Source organism: Sapajus apella, unplaced genomic scaffold (genome assembly GCF_009761245.1).
Source record: "Sapajus apella isolate SASKATOON/1434 unplaced genomic scaffold, GSC_monkey_1.0 scaffold13, whole genome shotgun sequence".
Classification (NCBI taxonomy): domain Eukaryota; kingdom Metazoa; phylum Chordata; class Mammalia; order Primates; family Cebidae; genus Sapajus; species Sapajus apella.
Window position 1 is genome coordinate 30276697 of NW_022436953.1, and position 19943 is coordinate 30296639.

Genomic DNA, 19943 nt, shown 5'->3' on the forward strand with positions numbered 1-19943 from the left:
GTTTCCTATGGTTTCTTTTAAAAGTTTTGTTTTAAGTTTTGCATTTAAATCTGTGATATATTTTGAGTTAATTTTTGTATATGGTGTAAGGTATGGGTCCTTTCTTTCTCTCTCCCTCCCTTTCCCTCCCCTTCCCCATCCCCCTTCACTTTCCCCCTCCCCACTCCACTTCCCCTTCCCCCCTCCATTCCCTCCCTCCGCCTCTTCCTCCATCCTTCCTTACTTCGTTTACATTTGGGTATCCAACTGTTTCAGCACCATCTGTGGAAAAATGACTGTTTGCACATTGATCTTTCTTGGCACTTTAAAAAAAATCAGTTAACCCTGTGTGTAGCCAATTTGTTTTCTTTGTCTCTCTGTCCTTTCCAGCACCACACTGTCTTGATATCTGTAGTTTTATAAGTCTTGATCATATTGAGTCTTCCATTCATGAATATGGTATATTCTTCCACTTTTTAGGTCTTATTTGATTCTCTTTCATTTTGTATGTTTCAATATACAATTTTGTTATTTTAAAATATTCTTCTGTGTGTGGTTTTGTTTATTCTTCATCACCATTATCACCACCACCATCATCATAGCCATTATTCATTTATGTAGCCAGCCACTCTGCAAATACCCTTAAATACATATCAAATTAAACTTTTCAAGAATTTCAGATTTTAGAATCATTATCCCAGTTTCACGGATGAGAAAAGTGAGACTCAGAAAGGTTAAATAGCCTGTTCTAATTATACAGCAGTTGCACCCTGGGTCAAGTGATTATTCCAAATTGTCTGCCTTTGAAACCTTTACTCTTGATACCTAAACTAATTTTGTATCATTTATCTATATCACTTTTGCCATAAGACAAAAAGTATTAAAGAATGAAAGGAGCAAGAGTGATGTTGGGATCCATATTTGGTAGGGAAGCAAGACATTTGTACTCTTTCTTACCACTTCCACTGTATTTTGTTAAGACCAGAGTATACCTCTAGAGTAAACCATTCCTATACCTAAGAAGGAGAATGTGTAAGGTGGAGCTTTATGTGCAAAAGCAACGAAGCCCTCTAATTATATTTTAGGTCCTCAGACATTTTACCGAGTGATTATTCCTGCTGCTTAACTCTGTACCACTTCCCTTTGCCCAAGGTAAAATACCTAAATCGTTGCTTGTAGTTCTGTTATTATATTGAGTAACAGTTTCTTTGATTAGAAAAGAAATACCTCCTTTTTAGAATTCCCTGGCAGTCTGTAAGAACTCCCTTTTATAATATTTGTAACAATGTGTCTTAATTAATTGTTGTCATATAAGTCTTCACTAGACTGTGGGTAGAAGTTGTTTTTCTTTAGCATTTTATTTTGAGATGTTTCATATGTACAGAAATGTTGAATCAATATTAGTGTTAAACAGCATACCCACCTAAATTCACTGCATATTAAAATGTTGTCATGTCTGCATTATCCCTGCATGTTTAAACTTTCTTTTTTGACAGGCCAAAAAGTTGGTCACCAACACGAGGGCATATCATTCCTCGTTTCATGAAACTCCTGTGAGTAACTCTGTTCTGCAGTTACAGGAATAACACGATGCCTGTGAAAATGAACAATGATTCCCAAGTGTATGTAATATCTATTCCCCGTAAAGTTTTCCCATTGACTCTAAGGTCTCTGCCATTTGTCTTGTCAAACGCCATATATTCCAATTCCAATTCATTTCCTCATGATGGAACATTTTTGGCAAAAAATACTACCTAAGTGATCATGTGTGCTTTAGTATTCTACCCAAAGGCCCAGACTGTGATCAGGAAGAATCTATGGAGTATTGCTTCCAGATTGAGTGTCTTGGTCCCCAAAGAACTTTCACCTCGTGGTTTCAGTGCCTATTGAGGAGCCTCCCCTGGACCATCCATGCCCTTAGGAGTTAGGAATTGTTGGCTAGCAATGGTAGGGTAAACTGAAGGTCTATCAAATTCTCTTCTTCATTCCGTGTTCCTTGCTTGTAGCCTTCTGCAGGACACAGCTTAACTTTAACCCCTCAACCCTCCCGCCTCTCGTGTATGTCTATATAGACACATGGTTTTTTCTTCATTCAGTGCTTGCTGCATTTGGTTGTTGTCATTGTTCATTTTGATACTTAGATTGTCTCAAGCATCCCACACGTGGCCAGGGGAGCCTCGCCATGCCACCTCCTTTGTCCTTTTGATTTGGCCCCACTAGTCTAGAAGATAGTCATGACCTAACCTCCCACGGAGGTCATCCTGATCGGGGGCTGTGTTCATCTCCTGCTGGCCTACCCCGGGGAACTCAATGCTGTCAACACAGCACACACTCATTGGATGCTGAGTGTTACACTTGGCAATGCTCTTTATGGTTTTGAATCTTCTTGTCACTGTAGCCTTATCACCTCCATTTCTCATGGCACATTCTAGGAGTACCCATTTGGGAAAGCTTCAGTTTCCTGTGGGATGTGGGGAAAGTGAAGCAGGGGTGGAAGCGGAATCTCGCTGGGGTGTGCATCCTGCGTTTAAGCTTTCCCGCACACCCCTGCTAGATGGGTACAGGGCTACTGCAAAATTCCTTGTGACTTCCCACAAATTGAGGCTCAGTCCACCACAGTAAACAATTTTGAAAATAAATATTAGGCATTTATGGCTACAATCACTTTGGTAGCTTATGTAATTGTAAGTAGATAAGCTATTGGGTGATCACTTGCAATGTGCAGTGTTTGATCATACAACCACATACAAATGTGTGATTATATTATATACACATACCTATTTATAAGAAATAACATAAAAGGTTATCTATGTTTTCATTATACTGTAATCTCATATTTCAAAGTCTTTCTCTTTATAATTCATTTATTTAATGTTTTAATACATAATATTCATGATACTGAATACTTAAGTATTATATAATACCTAAGTATTATAAATATTTCATACTTAATATTTAGTGATGTATGTGACATCATTCCTTCTTATTACATCATGCAACCAATGTTAATAATGTTGAGGACAGTATCCTTTTATGATTTATATAACGTATCCCATTTTACCTAAGAAAGAGTTTCAACTTTCATTCATAACAATGACAGTAGTAGTGTCCTTTATGACAATTTAAAAATGTGTATGAACATATTGATCTTCTTTTCAATAATGAGAGTTTTTTTAAGACTGAATTACTTTTATTTCTATTACAGTGTGTTTCCAAATTCTCTATATCAGGCAATAAGACTTCGAAATTCTAAACTCTCAAAGGCTCTAATATTACCTGATGTATTGAATTTATAAAAATAAAATATAAAATTTTCTGCTTTGCTGTCTTGCTTTAGTATCAAATGAATTATATTAAGAAGTTGCAAACAAAGTATATATTCCTTATGACACCATAAACTATACTTTTATATGTAACATTTGATTATAATTTATTTTTATTCTTCATAGCAAATGTGAATATGTGTTTAAATTATTATACTGTATAAGTAGCAAATAATTGTTATGGGTAATTTAAGATCCAAATATTCCCTTTTGGTATATTTGTCCAATAAACATCTTCCTGCAATTACTGCCACAATAAAAATAAAATTGATTTTGTTTTTAAATTATATTTCTTTCCTTTTAATGCCTGGAATGACATGAGATACTAGTACTCTATGAATTCAACAAACACTCAATTTAAATTGGAGATACAGGTTTAATTTTGTTGTTAGTAATTGTAGATGGCTGACAGATGACATCACTGTAAGTTATTTTCTGTTTTGTGTAGTTTTGGCTTTTATTTATTTTTACAAATATTCCTCACTCTAAGTTTCTTTATAAAATAAGGAAATTATAATATTTGGGAAACTAAATGTGTAAAAATTAATTATATGTTGAATAATGGCATCATGGGAATAAATTTTTCTTTAAATGAAAAAGGGACAATTTCACTGTGGGTCGTTTATTAGAGAAAGGTTTTTATAAGTTCAGTGATGAGAGTGGACACCCATTTTTCACAAACTTTAGTTTTAACAATAATACCTGAATCAGCCTTTTTATTATATCTTATACTTAATCAAGTATTTAATTAAGAAAACATGACATATTTTTTGAGGGCACAGTGATGACTCCTGACGTTCAGTGTATGTAGCACCACACACTATCCTCTGTCCTCATTTTACATTGTTCTTTCTATATTTTTAATTATCGTTTCTTTCTTACACTTTCCTAACCCCATAATCCTAAAAGGATTTTGAGGTAGCTTTAAAGAAATTCTATATGATATGAAAACACATATATGAGAAAATCAAAGCAAAGAGGAGAAGCTGTCTCATTTTTATTTCAACCAATATTAAGTGAAAGTATAACTTTAAAAGGATTATAGAATCTTGAAAGATTTTTCCAAGTATGTTATTATTTTAAATCTGAGAAATATCATAGTTACAAGGGCAAATCGTTTGACTTGTCTGAAAATCACTAAGTGGGGGTGGGGGGGAATATAGGAAAGATATGATAATCCTGGATATAATCTCCTTTCCACCTGAGAATAATAATTGTAGTTCTTTGGCTGGGCACGGTGCCTCACACCTGTAATCCCAGCACTTTGGAGGCCAAGGTGGGTGGATCACCTGAGGTCAGGAGTTCTAGACCAGCCTGACCACATGGCGAAACCAGGTCTCTACTAAAAATACAAAAAATTAGCCAGGTATGGCACACCTGAAGTCCCAGCCACTCTGGAGGCTGAGGCAGGAGAATCACTTGAACTGGAGAAGCGGAGATTGCAGTGAGCTGAGATTGTTACCACTGCACTCCAGCCTGGGAGACAGAGCCACACTCCATTTCAATAATAATAATAATAATAATATAGGTTTTTTTTTAACTTCTCTTACATTTTCTAAATTTTCTTCCTTTCACCTGGGTTCGTTTGTGTTTGTTTTGGTCTTCTTTATTAATGCTGGATGAGCTTATTTCGCAAGGCCCGGTGCTCTTGCTCAGATCCTCTGTCTCCAGGTGTGTGCACATGGCCTGGAGGTGCATGGGCTTTCCTGCATGGCGAGCCTGGATAGGCTGAGCTCTGATACTTTTGAAACCTCCATGCTCAGTGTTAGTGCTTATGTTCTCTTTGCCTGGTCATTTTCGCTAAAGAGGATTCTTCTGGTCTTCTTTCTAGGTTTGGTGTGGGACTAAGGTTGGCAGGAGTGAGTTTAAGCCTTTTTGCTGATATGCTGGGAGCTGAGCAGCAAAGAGAGAGGAGAGCTTACTGTTTGGTATGACATCAAGCCAAACAGATGTTTCTTCCAGGTGGTTCTTGTCATTGTCTTGTGCTTTTCAGGCATCTCCCTTGTCCAGAGAATAAACATGTGGTCCTCTGCCCAGGAGTGAGTTGGAGAGCCCCTCCCTGCACATGCTGGGCGTAAGGCAGGCTGGACATAGGGCCACATTTCAAAGCCTTCAGCACTGTTGGTTTTCACCTCACATGTAGCCTCACTTGCTGAGTACCTGGCACCCCCAATGGCTGGGTCTTCCTAGAGTTTTGCATCAGAGATTCACAGGCTTCCTATTAAATGTCACCACCTTCTCGCCTCAAGCGCAGTTGGTAACCACTCATCATCCTCTTTCCTGCTTCCAGAATTCTCTTGCCTTCAGTTTCGTCTCTTACTCTCCTGGTCCTTGTGGGTCTGTGCATTTTTTAAATGCTCCTCACTTTCATCTGATATGCGGAATTGGGATGAAGGCATATTTCAAACACTTTTTCATTTGTTATGTAGAAGCCCCCGAAGTATATTTTGACAAACTTCAGCTCTATGCAGACTTTGCAGGAGTTTTGGGCTAATTTATAACATTTTGAGGTTTTATTTGTGTTTTTTGGATTCCCTATTTTTCTTTTTCAAATTTTCTTGCAGAAAATACCACCTACGAATATTTTGCCGTTGGCTTTCCCTCTAGAAAACAGAAAGCCATTGTGCTCTGTGGCCTTCCACCTTATCAGCTCTAAGAACTTACTCAGACTTGGATTTATTACAAATCATCTTAAATGAAGGACTCGATTCTCAATTACATTCCCTTTTCCTAGATTCTCTTTATAATGTTGCTTTACAGTATTGATTCTTAGGCTTGAATGCACCCCACAATAAAAGTTGTTCAGAAGTCATAACCATTATGTTTTTTTTGTTCAGCAATATATTTTACAATGTCACTGCACAATTCATTTTCATTACTTTTTAATGGTAATTATAAATGGATTTATGTTCATTACTATATTTGAAATTTAAGCATTTGAATGAGATATCCGCTTTAAAAAGTGCCTGCCTTGGTGAAAACATGGTTAAACTTTTTAACCAGGCCCAAATCTTGAAATACAAACATGAAATATAATCCCGGATTCAATCCAGGATTAGAGTTCTCCTTTTATTGAAACCACGTACCTACTCTCTGCACTCGGCGGTCCTGTGTCTCTGCAGCTCAACAGCTTTGAGGCTGAGAACTGCCCAAAGATCTTATAGAGAACTTAGAAGAACATTAAAATTTCTCTCTGTGTTGTGTGTTCTAGAGAGTAGACCTGTGCTCTGTGCAAAGTGTGAGTTCCAGGGTCGATTGAGACAACTTTTGTCTGGTTGATGAAATTACCAAGAGAAATTTTATACCCTGCTATCCAAGTCACATGGCTAAGGCCATTTTTATTATACCTTCACAACTTCTCAAGAATATGAATTAAAACCTTTTGGATTTTTTCTTCCAATTCATACACTCATACGTAGACCTTTTACTAGGCACAGTTTTCAAAGGCACTGTTTTTATATTTTTTATTGTATTTTAGGTTCTGGGGTACATGTGCAGATCATGCAGGATTGTTGCATAGGTACATACATGGCAATGTGGTTTGCTGCCTCCATCACCCCGTCACCTATATCTGGCATTTCTCCCCATGTTATCCCTCCCCAACCCTCCTACCCCCCACTGCCCCTCCCCTGTTTGCCCCCGACAGACCCCAATGTGTGATGCTCCCCTGCCTGTGTCCATGTGTTCTCATAGTTCAACACCCACCTGTGAGTGAGAACACGTGTTGTTTGATTTTCTGTTCTTGTGTGAGTTTGCTGAGAATGATAGTTTCCAGATTCAGCCATGTCCCTACAAAGGATTCTAACTCATCGTTTTTTATGGCTACATAGTGTTCCATGGTGTATATGTGCCACATTTTCCTTGTCCAGTCTATCATTGATGGACATTTGGGTTGGTTCCAGGTCTTTGCTATTGTAAGCAGTGGACAGAGGCACTGTTTTAAAGGTATGTTTCATACTGAGTTTCCATTCTCCGGTCTGTGTTTATTAGCCTTTTGTTTTTATATCCTGCAATGACATCATACATTTGACTTGCCTGTCACCAAATGCCCCCCTGCTCCACCACCAGTGCCCCTTTCTACCTGTGCTGTTTTCCTTCTACCCAGACTCACTTCTACCTGTGCCCAATTCTACCTGCCTTTCCTTCTCCCCAGCCTCAGTTCTACCTGGTATCCATTCTCTCTGTGCTTGGTTCTGTCTTTCCTTCTACCCAGCGTGAGCACTACCTGTGCCCAGTTGTACCTGTGCTTGATTCCACCCGCCTTTTCTTCTCCCCAGCCTCAGTTCTACCTGTGCCCAGTTCTCCCTGTACTCCATTCTACTTGCCTTTCCTTCTCCCCAGCCTCAGTTCTACCTACTGTCCATCCCATCTATGCTTGGTTCTATCTTTCCTTCTACCTAGCATGAGTTCTACCTGTGCCCGATTCTACCTGTGCTCAATTCTACCTGCCTTTCCATCTCCCCAGCCTCAGTTCTATGTGTTGTCCATTCTACCCATACTCGGTTCTGTCTTTCCTTCTCCCTGTGGTCAGTTCTACCTGTTTTCCATTTTGCCTATCAACCTACCTATTGAAATGGGGGCCCAAACAGATTTAAAACTGGGGCACTGAGATACTTGCAGGAGAGCTGGGGGTATGCTGGGGCGAGTTCTGTCCAGGGCTCCCTCCGGGAGCAGTGCCAGGCAGTAGCCAAGGCCACACCGACAGGGGGAGCCCTTCGAGAGAGAGTTTTGAAGACCAGCGACTAAGAAATGGAACTAGATCGGGGCAGGCAGGGAGATTTTGTCCTTCCTGCCAGATAAGACCCCTTTCTTTCTGGACCACCTTTAAAAATATTAACATATTTTCACTTTATGAAAACAATCTGGGCTTAGTCTCCCTCCCCTCATTACTATCTGGTATCTGTTTTTTCTAGTCATTTTTTGCTTGTTTTTCTTTTACTATATATTCTTCATATTGCTCAAATGGGTATACGTAATTCCTGCAGTTTTCCTCTTCAGTTATTTTCTCATGCTGTTAAAATGCCCATAATTTCATAGCTAATGTTTAATAATTTAATGGTTGCACAATATTTCATCATAACACAAGTTATGATTGCTTGATTTCGCAAATAAAAATATAGGACACCCAGTTCCGCTTGAACTTTAGGTAAACAACAGTATTTTTTTTAGTATACGTGTGTCTCATATAATATTTCATTGCAACATGAGGTACGTATTTATTTTTCTTTGTCCATCTGAGATTCAAATGGAGCTAGGCATCCTATATTTTATCTTGCAATCCTGCAAAATATCATATCATTTACACAGTTTCTTGTGATGGATGTTTAGAATTTTCAGCAATGCTGTGGACATCTTTGGGTATGAAATTTTCTATTTTGAATTGATTCCTTTGGTGGATTATTAGAAGCAGAATTACTGAGTAGATGGCATTTATTTTCAAGACTTTTAAAACCTGTCTCCAAATCACTTTTTAAAAAGGTTATAGCAATTTATGTTCCCACCAACAGCATATAAGAGTCCTCATCCCCTGCACCCTTGCTCACATTATCATTATTGAAATACTTCTTTGCAATTTTGGCAGGCAAATAATGATGTATCATTTTCATCTTTGATTACTAATGAGGTTCACATTTTGTTGTTGTTGTTGATCAGGCATTTAGTGTCCTGGTTTTTACATTTTCTGTGAGTATATCCTGACTTCTGTGGCCCTATTTTGCATTGCTTTGAAGTTAAAAGGAGTATGTCTTATTTTTATTTACTGACTGTTTCTTACTCAGCTGCTGGTGCTGGAGCCGAGTCCCTGTGGTCAGGCCCTGGGATGAGTTCTGCACAGTGGCTTGCTCCAGCCTACCTGCTAGGCTACCCATTGTTTACAAAATAGAAGCTTCATTTAGCAGTCATCTCCCAAATGCATTCGAAATAAATCAGTTAAAGCACAGAATAGTCATTTTCTTCTGAGCCCACAGAATTATAGTTTTATTTTCACAGAGCTCCCTTATTTTTGTTCCTTATAGATGACTGGTTTCAAAGGGCTTCCGTGAATACCCATTTCATCCACCCTTATAAGCCCGCAGATATGCTGCAGGGTTCTGCTGTGTTCATGGAAGCCATGAGGCTTCATGGTATCTACAGCACGTGCCTAGTGAAAATGCTGATACCGCAAGGATGGGACTCCTTTCCCAAAGGGCAGGGAGGACAGGGAGGGGCGTTTCAGTGAGTTTTAACATGCAGGTCATCTCTTTCCTAATGGAGCTCATGCTTCAACTTAGGAAAGAACTGAAATAGCAAGACTTATGTTTGCTAAGAAAGGAAGGACTGAACGATGTAAATGACTTCTGGAACATTTCCTTCGGTTTAGTAAAAAGGGAACACGTGATGCGCTGCCTCTAACTTGCGACAGCCCGTCCTTCTGGCCTTTCTGGGCCTCCTGTAATTAATCCCCATCGTGGTTTAACTAGGGGCCATTTGGTTGTCTTTTCTGTGACATTCTTGTCAGTGGAGACTTCCCAACAGGGCATTTACGTACTCCCAGGACTTGCTTTATGGAAATTGCTGTGTCCTCTTCAGTTTTCCATTTTCGGTGTCACAACGGCTCTGGCATGCGTTGCCTTGCATGAATTTTTCAGCATTATGTGGCAGTCCGCTCCGTGAGTTCAGTATGTCCACGTCACCTGTTCCTGCATCTGGCCGGAGTCTGGCTGCACTGGCGTTTCTCATTAATGTTACTTTCTGCTTATGCCCTCAGCATTTTGAGACCCCCTCAAGGATGATGCTTTTCTTTCTACTTTCAGCCTGATAGTTTAAGTTAAGCACACTGATACATTACTTCTGGTGATAGATAGCTGACCTGGTGATTTCACTTATTCTAATGTGTAAGTCTCCATTGTGCAACTGGTTTGACTGCAGAAAATTGATTTCAGCACCTACTAGGTTCACCGAGGCTGATACAGGCCTCTTCATGAGCAAGAAAAGCTCCTCGTCTCATGGGGAAGAGAAGATTCTGGGTCACAGCGACTGCATCAGGATCCATTGTGGGCAGAGTACTCCGAAGGCTCTTCTTCCTCACCCTCTTCCAACTTTCTCTGACAACTGCGAGAGTAGGGGAAAGTGAATCTCTGCCTCGTGTTGGTTATCAGTAGCGGCTTCAGATTCCTTAGAGAAAGAATTAATGTGCATCTGACGAGGGTTAAAGAAATAAGTTTGGCCAGTAAGTACCTGCCGTATAGTGCAGCCTACACACCCAGCTTTGCCATTCACTCCTTCAGAGGGTGAAACCTCTAAGCCTCAGTTTCACTGCCTGAAAAGTGGGACAGGAAGAGAATGTTTCGTGTGATTGAAAGAGGCCATATTCTATTAAAGTGAGCGTGTTGAAAGAGCCATAGTTCTTTTTTTTTTTTTTTTTGAGACAGAGTTTCACTCTTGTTACCCAGGCTGGAGTGCAATGGCGCGATCTCGGCTCACCGCAACCTCCGTCTCCTGGGTTCAGGCAATTCTCCTGCCTCAACCTCCTGAGTAGCTGGGATTACAGGCACGCGCCACCATGCCCAGCTAATTTTTTGTAGTTTTAGTAGAGATGGGGCTTCACCATGTTGACCAGGATGGTCTCGATCGAAAGAGCCATAGTTCTAACAGCCTTAGCACAGCACTTGATCAGTGTGTAATATTATTACGATCATCATCCACGGGATGCATCTCTGTCATAAGGAGTAGACAAAATACAAAGGCAGCCTCTCTTGGGCTGAATGGTATGCCAAATATTTATGTGTTTCAAAAGTTCATAAATAGACCATTTTGCCATTTTACTAATCGTTGCCTCGATGGAAAACAAACATTACTTAGCCGTTTCCCTGAACACCAACTTGGAATCTAAATCTCAGCAATTATCATCATTCACAAATAATTTTTATTTCTGGGCAAATGGAAGATATTATATCATCATTATTGTATTTGTCCAATGTGTGTAATGTATCCCTGGAGGACTCATTTGGAAGCATGTATGTATACTGTAGGTATAAAGTGGACTGGACAAAATATTGAACTTTAACATTTCACTGCAAAGCCTGTATTCCAAATTAATACCAAAGATATTTAGGCCTTCCGATACATTGCTGGTAAAAGGAGAGTTAGTAAAAGAATGCAATTTGATAGCTCATTAAATGGGGGAAAAATACGGACATGTCTCAAAGTATGTTTCATGCTATAATTTTACCGAACTTGCACTGGTTTAATGGAAAGAAATATATATCCGATGTTCCCTAAAATGTCGTTAATGTAGGGGGAAATATTTAAAAGCAAGGAAGGCTTTACAGTGTTGTTAGCTACAAACCCTACCAGTGAACAATTGTAGTTAATGGCAACAAGACTACCTAGCTCACAACCCACCGCCAAATCAGACGCCCTTCAGGACACGCCAGCAGATGTGTGCACGCCCACGTCCACACACATACTGGCTGCCTCCATTTGCAGAAGCCAGAGAGACTCCAGCTTTGGCTTTTCACCTTTCCCTTTCTTGATTTTCTGTGTTGCTTTCTTTTTTCCTCCTTTTCCTTTCCACCCAGCTCCGTCTGGCCTGAGAAACTCCCATCTCTCCCACTTGACATTCTGATGAGCCCACATTCCTCCTGTCCTTCTCAGGGAGGAGAATTGGGCCATAACTCATTTTGGAGTTGTGGTGATTTCCTCTGCATTGGGCACAGGGGGATACAAGCTGATTTTGAGAAATTAGAGGCCCTTCTTTGCTGTGGCCCAAGAGGAGAGGCTGCACACACCTTTTGCCTGATAATAAGAGCAGCACATTTCCAAGAAAGCACAAAACGGAAGTGCCTGTGATTTCCATCCTGTCTTTAATTTTCTTGTATGTAATGCAGAAATATTTACAGCTTATTTTTCCAGTCGGACAACGCTGTATCAGGAAACATTTGAGGTATTAATAGTTAGAAGAAAATACAGCCCCAAGTTTCAGTGCACTGGTGTTTCTTATTCATGTGACTTTTTGCTCATGTCCTCAGCATTGTCATACCCTGTCAAGGGTTTTGCTTTTCTTTCTACTTGCAACTTGATATTCTAAGGACCTCCTACCACAAAAAATATTCCTGAGGTTGGAAGTGACCCATACCTTATGCTGATCAGCCCTGAACAAGGGGCAGCAGAACTCAGAGCTCCCTTCCCATATCCCTTTGCTTCTCCCTGACAGTTTTAAGTCCCAGAATCTGGGATGATATCGGCCTTTCCCATGCGTGTTGTTCTGTCTCATCTAATTCTATCTTTTGATTCGTTTACAGGGAAACTTCGTGGCATGCATGACAGCTATTTTACGACAAATGGAAGATTATCATTATGCCCACTTAATCAAGACTTTTGGGAAAATGAGGACTGATGTAGTAGTAAGTGTCCCTCTCACCCTGTTCACATAACATGTTTTAGGACCAGCACTTCAGACAAAAGCCTGATATCAATATATCCATTTAAAATAGGATTTTGCATGAAAACTTGTCTCTGATTGATTTCAAAAGCCTCCTGGGAAGGTCTGAGTGAAGCCGTGTTTCTAGCAAAGACAAGGGTCCGCACTTGCAGACTTGCTTCTAGGGCAGAATGGAGAATGACTCAGGGGCCACGACTAAGGAAATCTCTTGTCTTCCTTGGTGACAGTCTCCTCTCCTTCGGGATAATTGAAAATTTGGAGATGTTATCCATGGACAGTCTCCCATTAACTCCTGTTCATTTATTGGTTGACTTTTTGATAGCAGAAGCCAGAGTGACTTTTCAGCTTTAAGTTGTACTCTGTTATTAATTAGCTGTAATCATGGAAGCTCATCAGCATTTCTCCAAATAATTCTCTAGTCATCCTCAGTAAAACTATGATACAACTTAATTAGAATAAGTATAATAGAGGGGAATTTATTGCTTATGAGCTACCTCCCTAGTGACCTGAAATTACATTGCCATATGGCAGATATCCTCTGCAAAGCTGCAACGAAACTTATTGGCAGACTTCATGATTGCGTGTTGACTTGAACTGTTAGATTCCATTTCTGAGGATCTATATTTCTGTAGAACACAGTTCCCAACAACTGGGCCACACAGCAGGAGCTGAGTAGTGGGCAAGCGAGCATCACTACCTGAGATCCGCCTCCTGTCAGATCAGCTGCAGCGTTAGATTCTAATGAAAGCATGAACCATATTGTGAACTGCGCATGAGAGGGATCTAGGTTGCCTGCTCCTTATGAGAATCTAACGCCTGATAATCTGAGACGGAACAGTTTCATCCTGAAACCTTCCCCATGGACCAGCTTTGGTCCATGGAAAAATTGTCTTCCATGCAACTGGTTCCTGGTGCCAAAAAGGTTGGGGACTGCTGTAATAGAGTACCCATAGGTACCTGCAGAATACAGCCATGCACACATGTTTCCAGAACATGGGTTGTTACACTTGACATGTGTCTTATTAAGAACTGAGAGGAGAAGGATCTTTATGATTGCTTTCAAAGGATTATTTCTAACACATAATTTTCTTATTGTTGCCACTATATATATAGTATTTGCAATTATGTATTTCTAATAGACAATTTTCTTATTGATGCCACTATATATATAATACATGATTTTCTTATATATCTATAGTGGCAATAATAAGAAAATTATGTATTAGAAATAATCTTTTTAAAAAGGATATTTTTATATTCACACATACACACACACACACACACACACACACACAAGAGTCATGTGTTGCTTAATTCTGCCAAATGCATCATCAGCTGATATCATCATTGTGCGATCCTCATGGCGCGTATTTTTTCTTAAACCTAGTTGCTGGAGCCTGCTATACACTGAGGCTAGATGGTCTAGCCTACTGCTCCTACACTACACACCTGTATCGCATGTGACTACACCGAATACTACAGGCAGTTAGAATACAAGGGCTGTGATGTCACTAGGTGGTAAGAATTATGTCCATGATCCATTATAATTTTTGGACCACGGACATATATGCAGTCTGTCATTGACCAAAATGTGATTATGCAGCATGTGACTGCACTTTAATGTTTCTAAGGAGAACAAGAATGGATCTACGTCTTAAAGTCCTAACAGCTTCCTTTAAATAAAAGTAAGATAACAATAATATGTATATGTTTGTATGTCTGTGTTGGGTTTTCTCCAAATATTAATGAGTAGTTTATAGTAGGCATATACTCAAATATGTAACCTCTATCCTGTTTATATGCCATGATTCTTTGGAAATCATGACATGGCAAAATCAAATTTTACGTGTGTAACATTTTATCTCATAACTGAATCTAAACTACACCCTACACCCTCCTTTGGCCAGTGTAAAAAACAGTTGTAGCTTAAAGCTAGAGGTACAGTTTCTTAGATAATGTTCCAGGCTGAATACTGAAGTCTTCAGAAATAGAAGAATTACCCATCTGGAAAAGTTAGGACTCCAATTAGTACTTTGCCCTTTTTTTTAGGAAAATCACTTCATAAAAATCCACACATGCAAACTGTTTAAAATCATTTAACCTGAACTAGTAAGTGCTGTGATTAGTAAGGAATCTTCAAGGTAAGTGAAAAGTGATGATGCCGAATGGTATTTAAAAATTACTGTGGTGGGCTGGGCGCGATGGCTCATGCCTGTAATCCCAGCACTTTGGAAGGCAGAGGCGATGGATCACCTGAGGTCAGGAGTTCGAGACCAGCCTGGCCAACATGGTGAAACTCGGTCTTTCTTAAAATACAAAAATTATCCAGGCATGGTTATGCACACCTGTGATCCCAGCTACTCAGGAGTCTGAGGCATGAGTATTGCTTGAACCCTGAAGACGGAGGCTGCAGTGAGCTGAGATTGTGCCACTGCACTCCAGCCTGGGCGACAGAACATCTTAAATAAATAAAATAAAGCAATTATTGTGGCTTGCTGAATTCCAGGTGTGTGCCCCCTGTCTTTGCTCAGATCCCAGGATCAGATGTTGTGGTCCCAGTTTTCCAGGGGATGTTTTTCCATAGACACAACAATTAAGAAAATCTATTATTTGCAGAGAGTTTGATTTCCAATAAGACATGATGTTGACCAGGCATGGTGGCTCACACCTAAAATCCCAGAATTTTGGGAGGCCAAGGTGGGTGGATCACATGATGTCAGGAGTTTGACACCAGCCTGGCCAACATGGCAAAATCCTGTATCTACTAAAAATGTAAAAATTAGCTGGGTGTGGTAGTGGGCGCCTGTCATCCCAGCTACTAGAGAGGCTGAGGCAGGAGAATTGCTTGAACCCGGGAGGTGGAGGTTTCAGTGAGCTGAGATTGCACCACTGTACTGCAGCTTGGGTGACAGAGCGAGATTCCATCTCAAAAAAAAACAAGAAAAAGAAAAAGAAAAGAAATGATGCTTGTGGTTTGGATACCACAAGTTTAGACTGGAGAGATAACCATTGTTAATCTGTCAGAACTTTCGTAAAATGTGTTTCTATGTATTCACTATGCCTAGGAGTATATGACTATTTTTCAATTCTGACAACTATTAAGTAAAAGATCATTTTGTGTGAAATCATTGGAAGTTATTTGGTATATCAGGATGAAAGTAGCCAAAATCATTTTCTTGAGACTACTTACATCTAACAAATACAATCAAGGTTCTCAAATTTAGCTCTTTTTGGTTGGGTGAGTTATTTTCATACAAAATCACACTTACTATCAACACCACTGACAGTGAGCATATAAAGCACAAGTGGAAAGCCTGATCCAGAAGAGAAGAACAATAGACATGTTCAGCTCAGAACTCTCTCAGGATGGAGGCCATCCCAACCCTTCAGGATCTGAACCACAGAGAATCTGTAGAGTCTTCCACATTGGAGATGCTGATCTGCCCAAATGGCTGCTGGCTGCCACATGTCCACGTCTCAGTAACAGAAGCAGAGAATGTGCCCAGAGTCTCTGAAGTCAGCTAGAAGGGAACGAGGAGGGCTGGGGGACTTCTAGAGGAGAGTGTTGTCTTGCCACTTGTCACAGTTTCCCACTGTGTGTCTTTAAAAAACACACACTACATTTTCCTACATTCTCACATTTCTGTGACCAGAAGTGTGTGGGTCTCTCCCACCGCAATCCATTCCCCAACGCCAGCTGGATGTCCTACAATTCAATTCATTTCTGACACTATCCACCTGGGGTTAGCTTCAGATCCTGCAAGGAAAAGAGCTTATCTGACCTTACTCAGATGTCACCGGTGCTTTACTTATTCTCTTTCCCCTGTGGATCACAAAAAATAATTTTACAAATCCAGAAAAGCTGAAATAATAATACAATGGAGCTAGGTTCAGTGGTTCACACCTGTAATCCCAGCACTTTGGGAGGCCGAGGAGAAAGGGACTATTGAGCCCAGAAATTCAAGACCAGCCTGGGCCACATAGTGAGACCCCATTTCTACCAAAAATAAAAAAATTAGCCAGGCATGATAGCTCATGCCTATAGTCTCAGACACATGGGAGGCTGAGGCAGGAGGATCGCTGGAGCCTAGGAGTTTGAGGCTGCAGTGAGCTAAGATTATGCCACTGCACTATAGCCTGGGGGATAGCATGAGACCCTATCTTAAAAAAAAAAAAAAAAAAGTGCAATGGAAACCATGATTACTACCACCTGATTTCATCAATTGCAAGGATGTTGGCATGTTTGCTCCCGTCACGTGTCTCCACGTGCCTGTATCCAGCCAACCCTTTTCAGTCAGTGAGAGACAGGCGGATGCTTCTTCCCTATGTTGTTCTGCAAACATACTCTGGGGAGTAAAGACATCCTGCAGTGATCTTATTGCTCCATGAGAATGTAACAACCACCCCTCGTGCCTTTTATATTCAGATTTCCTCCATTCTTCCCAAACCTTTATGTCCTTTTCACCCATTACATTTAGTGATTGTGTCTCTTTAATCTTTCTTTTTCTAAAATAAATCCATCATTATCACATTGTTTTCTTTTCGTAGCATTGCTTATTAATTTTTTTGAAGGGACCAATCCACTAGCGTTTATAGACTATCTCCCATTCTGGATTTTTTTTTAGTGCTGCCTTGTAATATACCTTTCGACTGCTTTCTCTATCCCCCTGTATGTTCTGCAAACCAGAGCTTGTTCTGAGAGTCAAGCTCAACTCCTTGGCAAGAGTGTTTCAGTGTTTGTATTGAAAGCGTTCTGGTTGTGTTACTTTAGGAGGCTGGGCGTGTCATGCTGACCCACTACTGGCGTTGCTAAATCTGACTGCTGGTTTAAAAGCTGGTAACTTCCAGATCTCTCCATGTGAAAATATGTACTTCTTCCTGCCTTTGCAATTATCAAATAATCTTTGGATGAAACTTTGAATCCACAAAAATTTGGACATGTCCTTTTTCCCTATCGGTCTTTCATCAGATGGGTTGAAAATCTACGGTTGGTCTTTGTCCATGATGGTTACTTCTTTGGCTGAGCAGAATGGAAATTTCCTAAGTCTAAGAGTCAAGATGCTCTGTCTTTAGCCTAAGAGTATTGGGAAGCCATTGAGGAGATGGGTTCATTGTGATGTTTGGAAAGTGCTGGTTCCTTGATCAGATTTATCATTTGAAAAGGTCACTCTGGGTGAAGCGTGGGGACAACAGAGGACAAGGACAGACCTAGGCAGATGGGTATGGAGTCCCCTGTTGCAGTCCAGGTATGAGAGGATAGCTGTTTATTCAAGTGGGTGGAGACAGGGATGGAAAGGTGCAGATGGAGTTGTGACATGATTTTGCCTCTGAAATAGATGGATGGCCATTGTTAGAGCAGCCTGCTTATTGTATAAGACATCCTGTGAACAGTCAAATGAAAACATGCTGTTGGGCACAGTGGCTCACGCCTGTAATCTGAACACTTTGGGAGGCCGAAGCAGGAGGATTCCATGAGCTCAGGAGTTCAAGACCAGCCTGGGTAATATAGCAAGATGCCATCTCTACTAAAAATAAAAAACTAGCCAGGCGTGGTGTTGCACACCTGTGGTCCCAGGCTACTCAGAATACTGAAGTGGGAGGGTCACTTGGGTCCAGGAGGTTGAAGCCGCAGTGAACTAAGATTGCACCACTGTACTCCAGCCTGGGCGAGAGAGGGAAATAAATAAATGAGTAAATAGAAACTAAAACTAAAAGATGCAACAGGAATAAATTAGCATTGAATGATGAAATGTTCATAAAATATCCCCTGTTGATTTGGAGACCCTAGTGGAACAGTCTGGAAAGCCTCATCCTCTGCTCAAGGCAAACACAGTTGTTAGGGGCCACTGCCATGGCTAGTGAATTATGCAGAAGACAAGGAAGCCTTGCAGAACCTCATCTCCCACTAGATGTAGCATTTTATTTGATCAGCAAAGTACCAAAATTTAACAGCTGAGCCATACTAATGAAGTATGGGACTGTGTCTCAGAAAAGAAAGAGAATTGGGAAAATATGCTTCTCTTCCAGAATAATAAAAATGAAAGCCTGTATCTCAATTATTAGGCTTTGAGAAGTGATCATCAAGAAAGCTAGCAATTTCATGCAAATAGAGATGTGACTGAATTACAGTACCCAGCCTACGAAATATGCAGCCTGGTCATTAAAATGGGAAACTCTTGACAAAGTGGGGAAACTCAGTAGTGAAATATGAGTTTCAATAATCAAACTGGGAAAAAGAAGCCATTTGCTGTGTCGGGCAGGAGGAATGGGATGCTCATGCTCTGGAGATCTGGTGGAGGCAGTGCCCACATGCATAGTTTGGAGAATGTCTGGACAGACTTTTCCAACTTAATTTTGTCCAGGTCACGAATGTCTCCTAGACTGGAAGCATCTGCTCTAATAGAATGATCAGGATCACTCGTTTTATTTATGGTGGGGGCACACCAAACTCCTCACACCACGGACTTCACCTGCCAGACCTGCCATTGCCATTAAAGCTGGAGGGAAAGTATCTTAACATTGAACATCAGCTTGTTATTGTCATTGCATTTAACTTGTGCCTCTTGCAGGAGCTGCTTATTTAGAACTTCATACTGGGAGTTGCTTTCTTGGCTGCTTAAATTCTGTTCACCACCTTGGCCTTCACAGCCATTGCACCTAATTATGATCCAGGAGATTAAATAAATGAGAAATATCCACTCATTTGGCAGTCCCTGACCATGGCCTCATTTTTCTAAGTCAGTTCTCTGTTGCCTTTTCCCTTCCCACCGTGGGTGTTGAGTGAGCCTGGGGCTACCAGAGATGTGTGCTTTTAGGGATAACCACTTGTTTTATTCAGATTAGCTCAGAGCATGTGTCAGACTCTTGAAAATAGGAAATCTCCTAATTCTGGTAGACACATAGTGGAACCACTAGAAACAGGCTACCCCTTCCTGATGTCAGACACATTCTTACTGGTATGGAAAAGCAGGGTAGAGCAGCTGGCTGTGTCCTGACCCCGGCTTCTTTTCAGTTGCCTGCGAAGTACAGAGCATCATCTGAGACACCAGAAGCATCACTCGGTAGCTTTTGGGGATGTAGCCGCCGTCTGGGAGACTTTGGCAACACGGTCACACACTCACATGGTTCACTGTGTGCCAAATCTGTGCAAGTGAGGGAGCCTTTCATTTTGAAATTCCACAAGAGAAAGGAACAGACAATAGTATCCCATCTTCAACCTG

General features: G+C 40.6%; 1 protein-coding gene across 2 annotated transcripts in view; it reads left to right on the forward strand.

Annotated features, from left to right (window-relative positions):
• Positions 1–19943, forward strand: part of DOCK1 (dedicator of cytokinesis 1) — a 528332-nt gene that overhangs the window by 313955 nt on the left and 194434 nt on the right. For both annotated transcript variants that reach the window (XM_032281990.1, XM_032281991.1), the window contains exon 28: positions 12584–12685. In XM_032281990.1, the coding sequence (XP_032137881.1) occupies positions 12584–12685 (102 nt within the window). The remainder of the gene's footprint in view (positions 1–12583; positions 12686–19943) is intronic.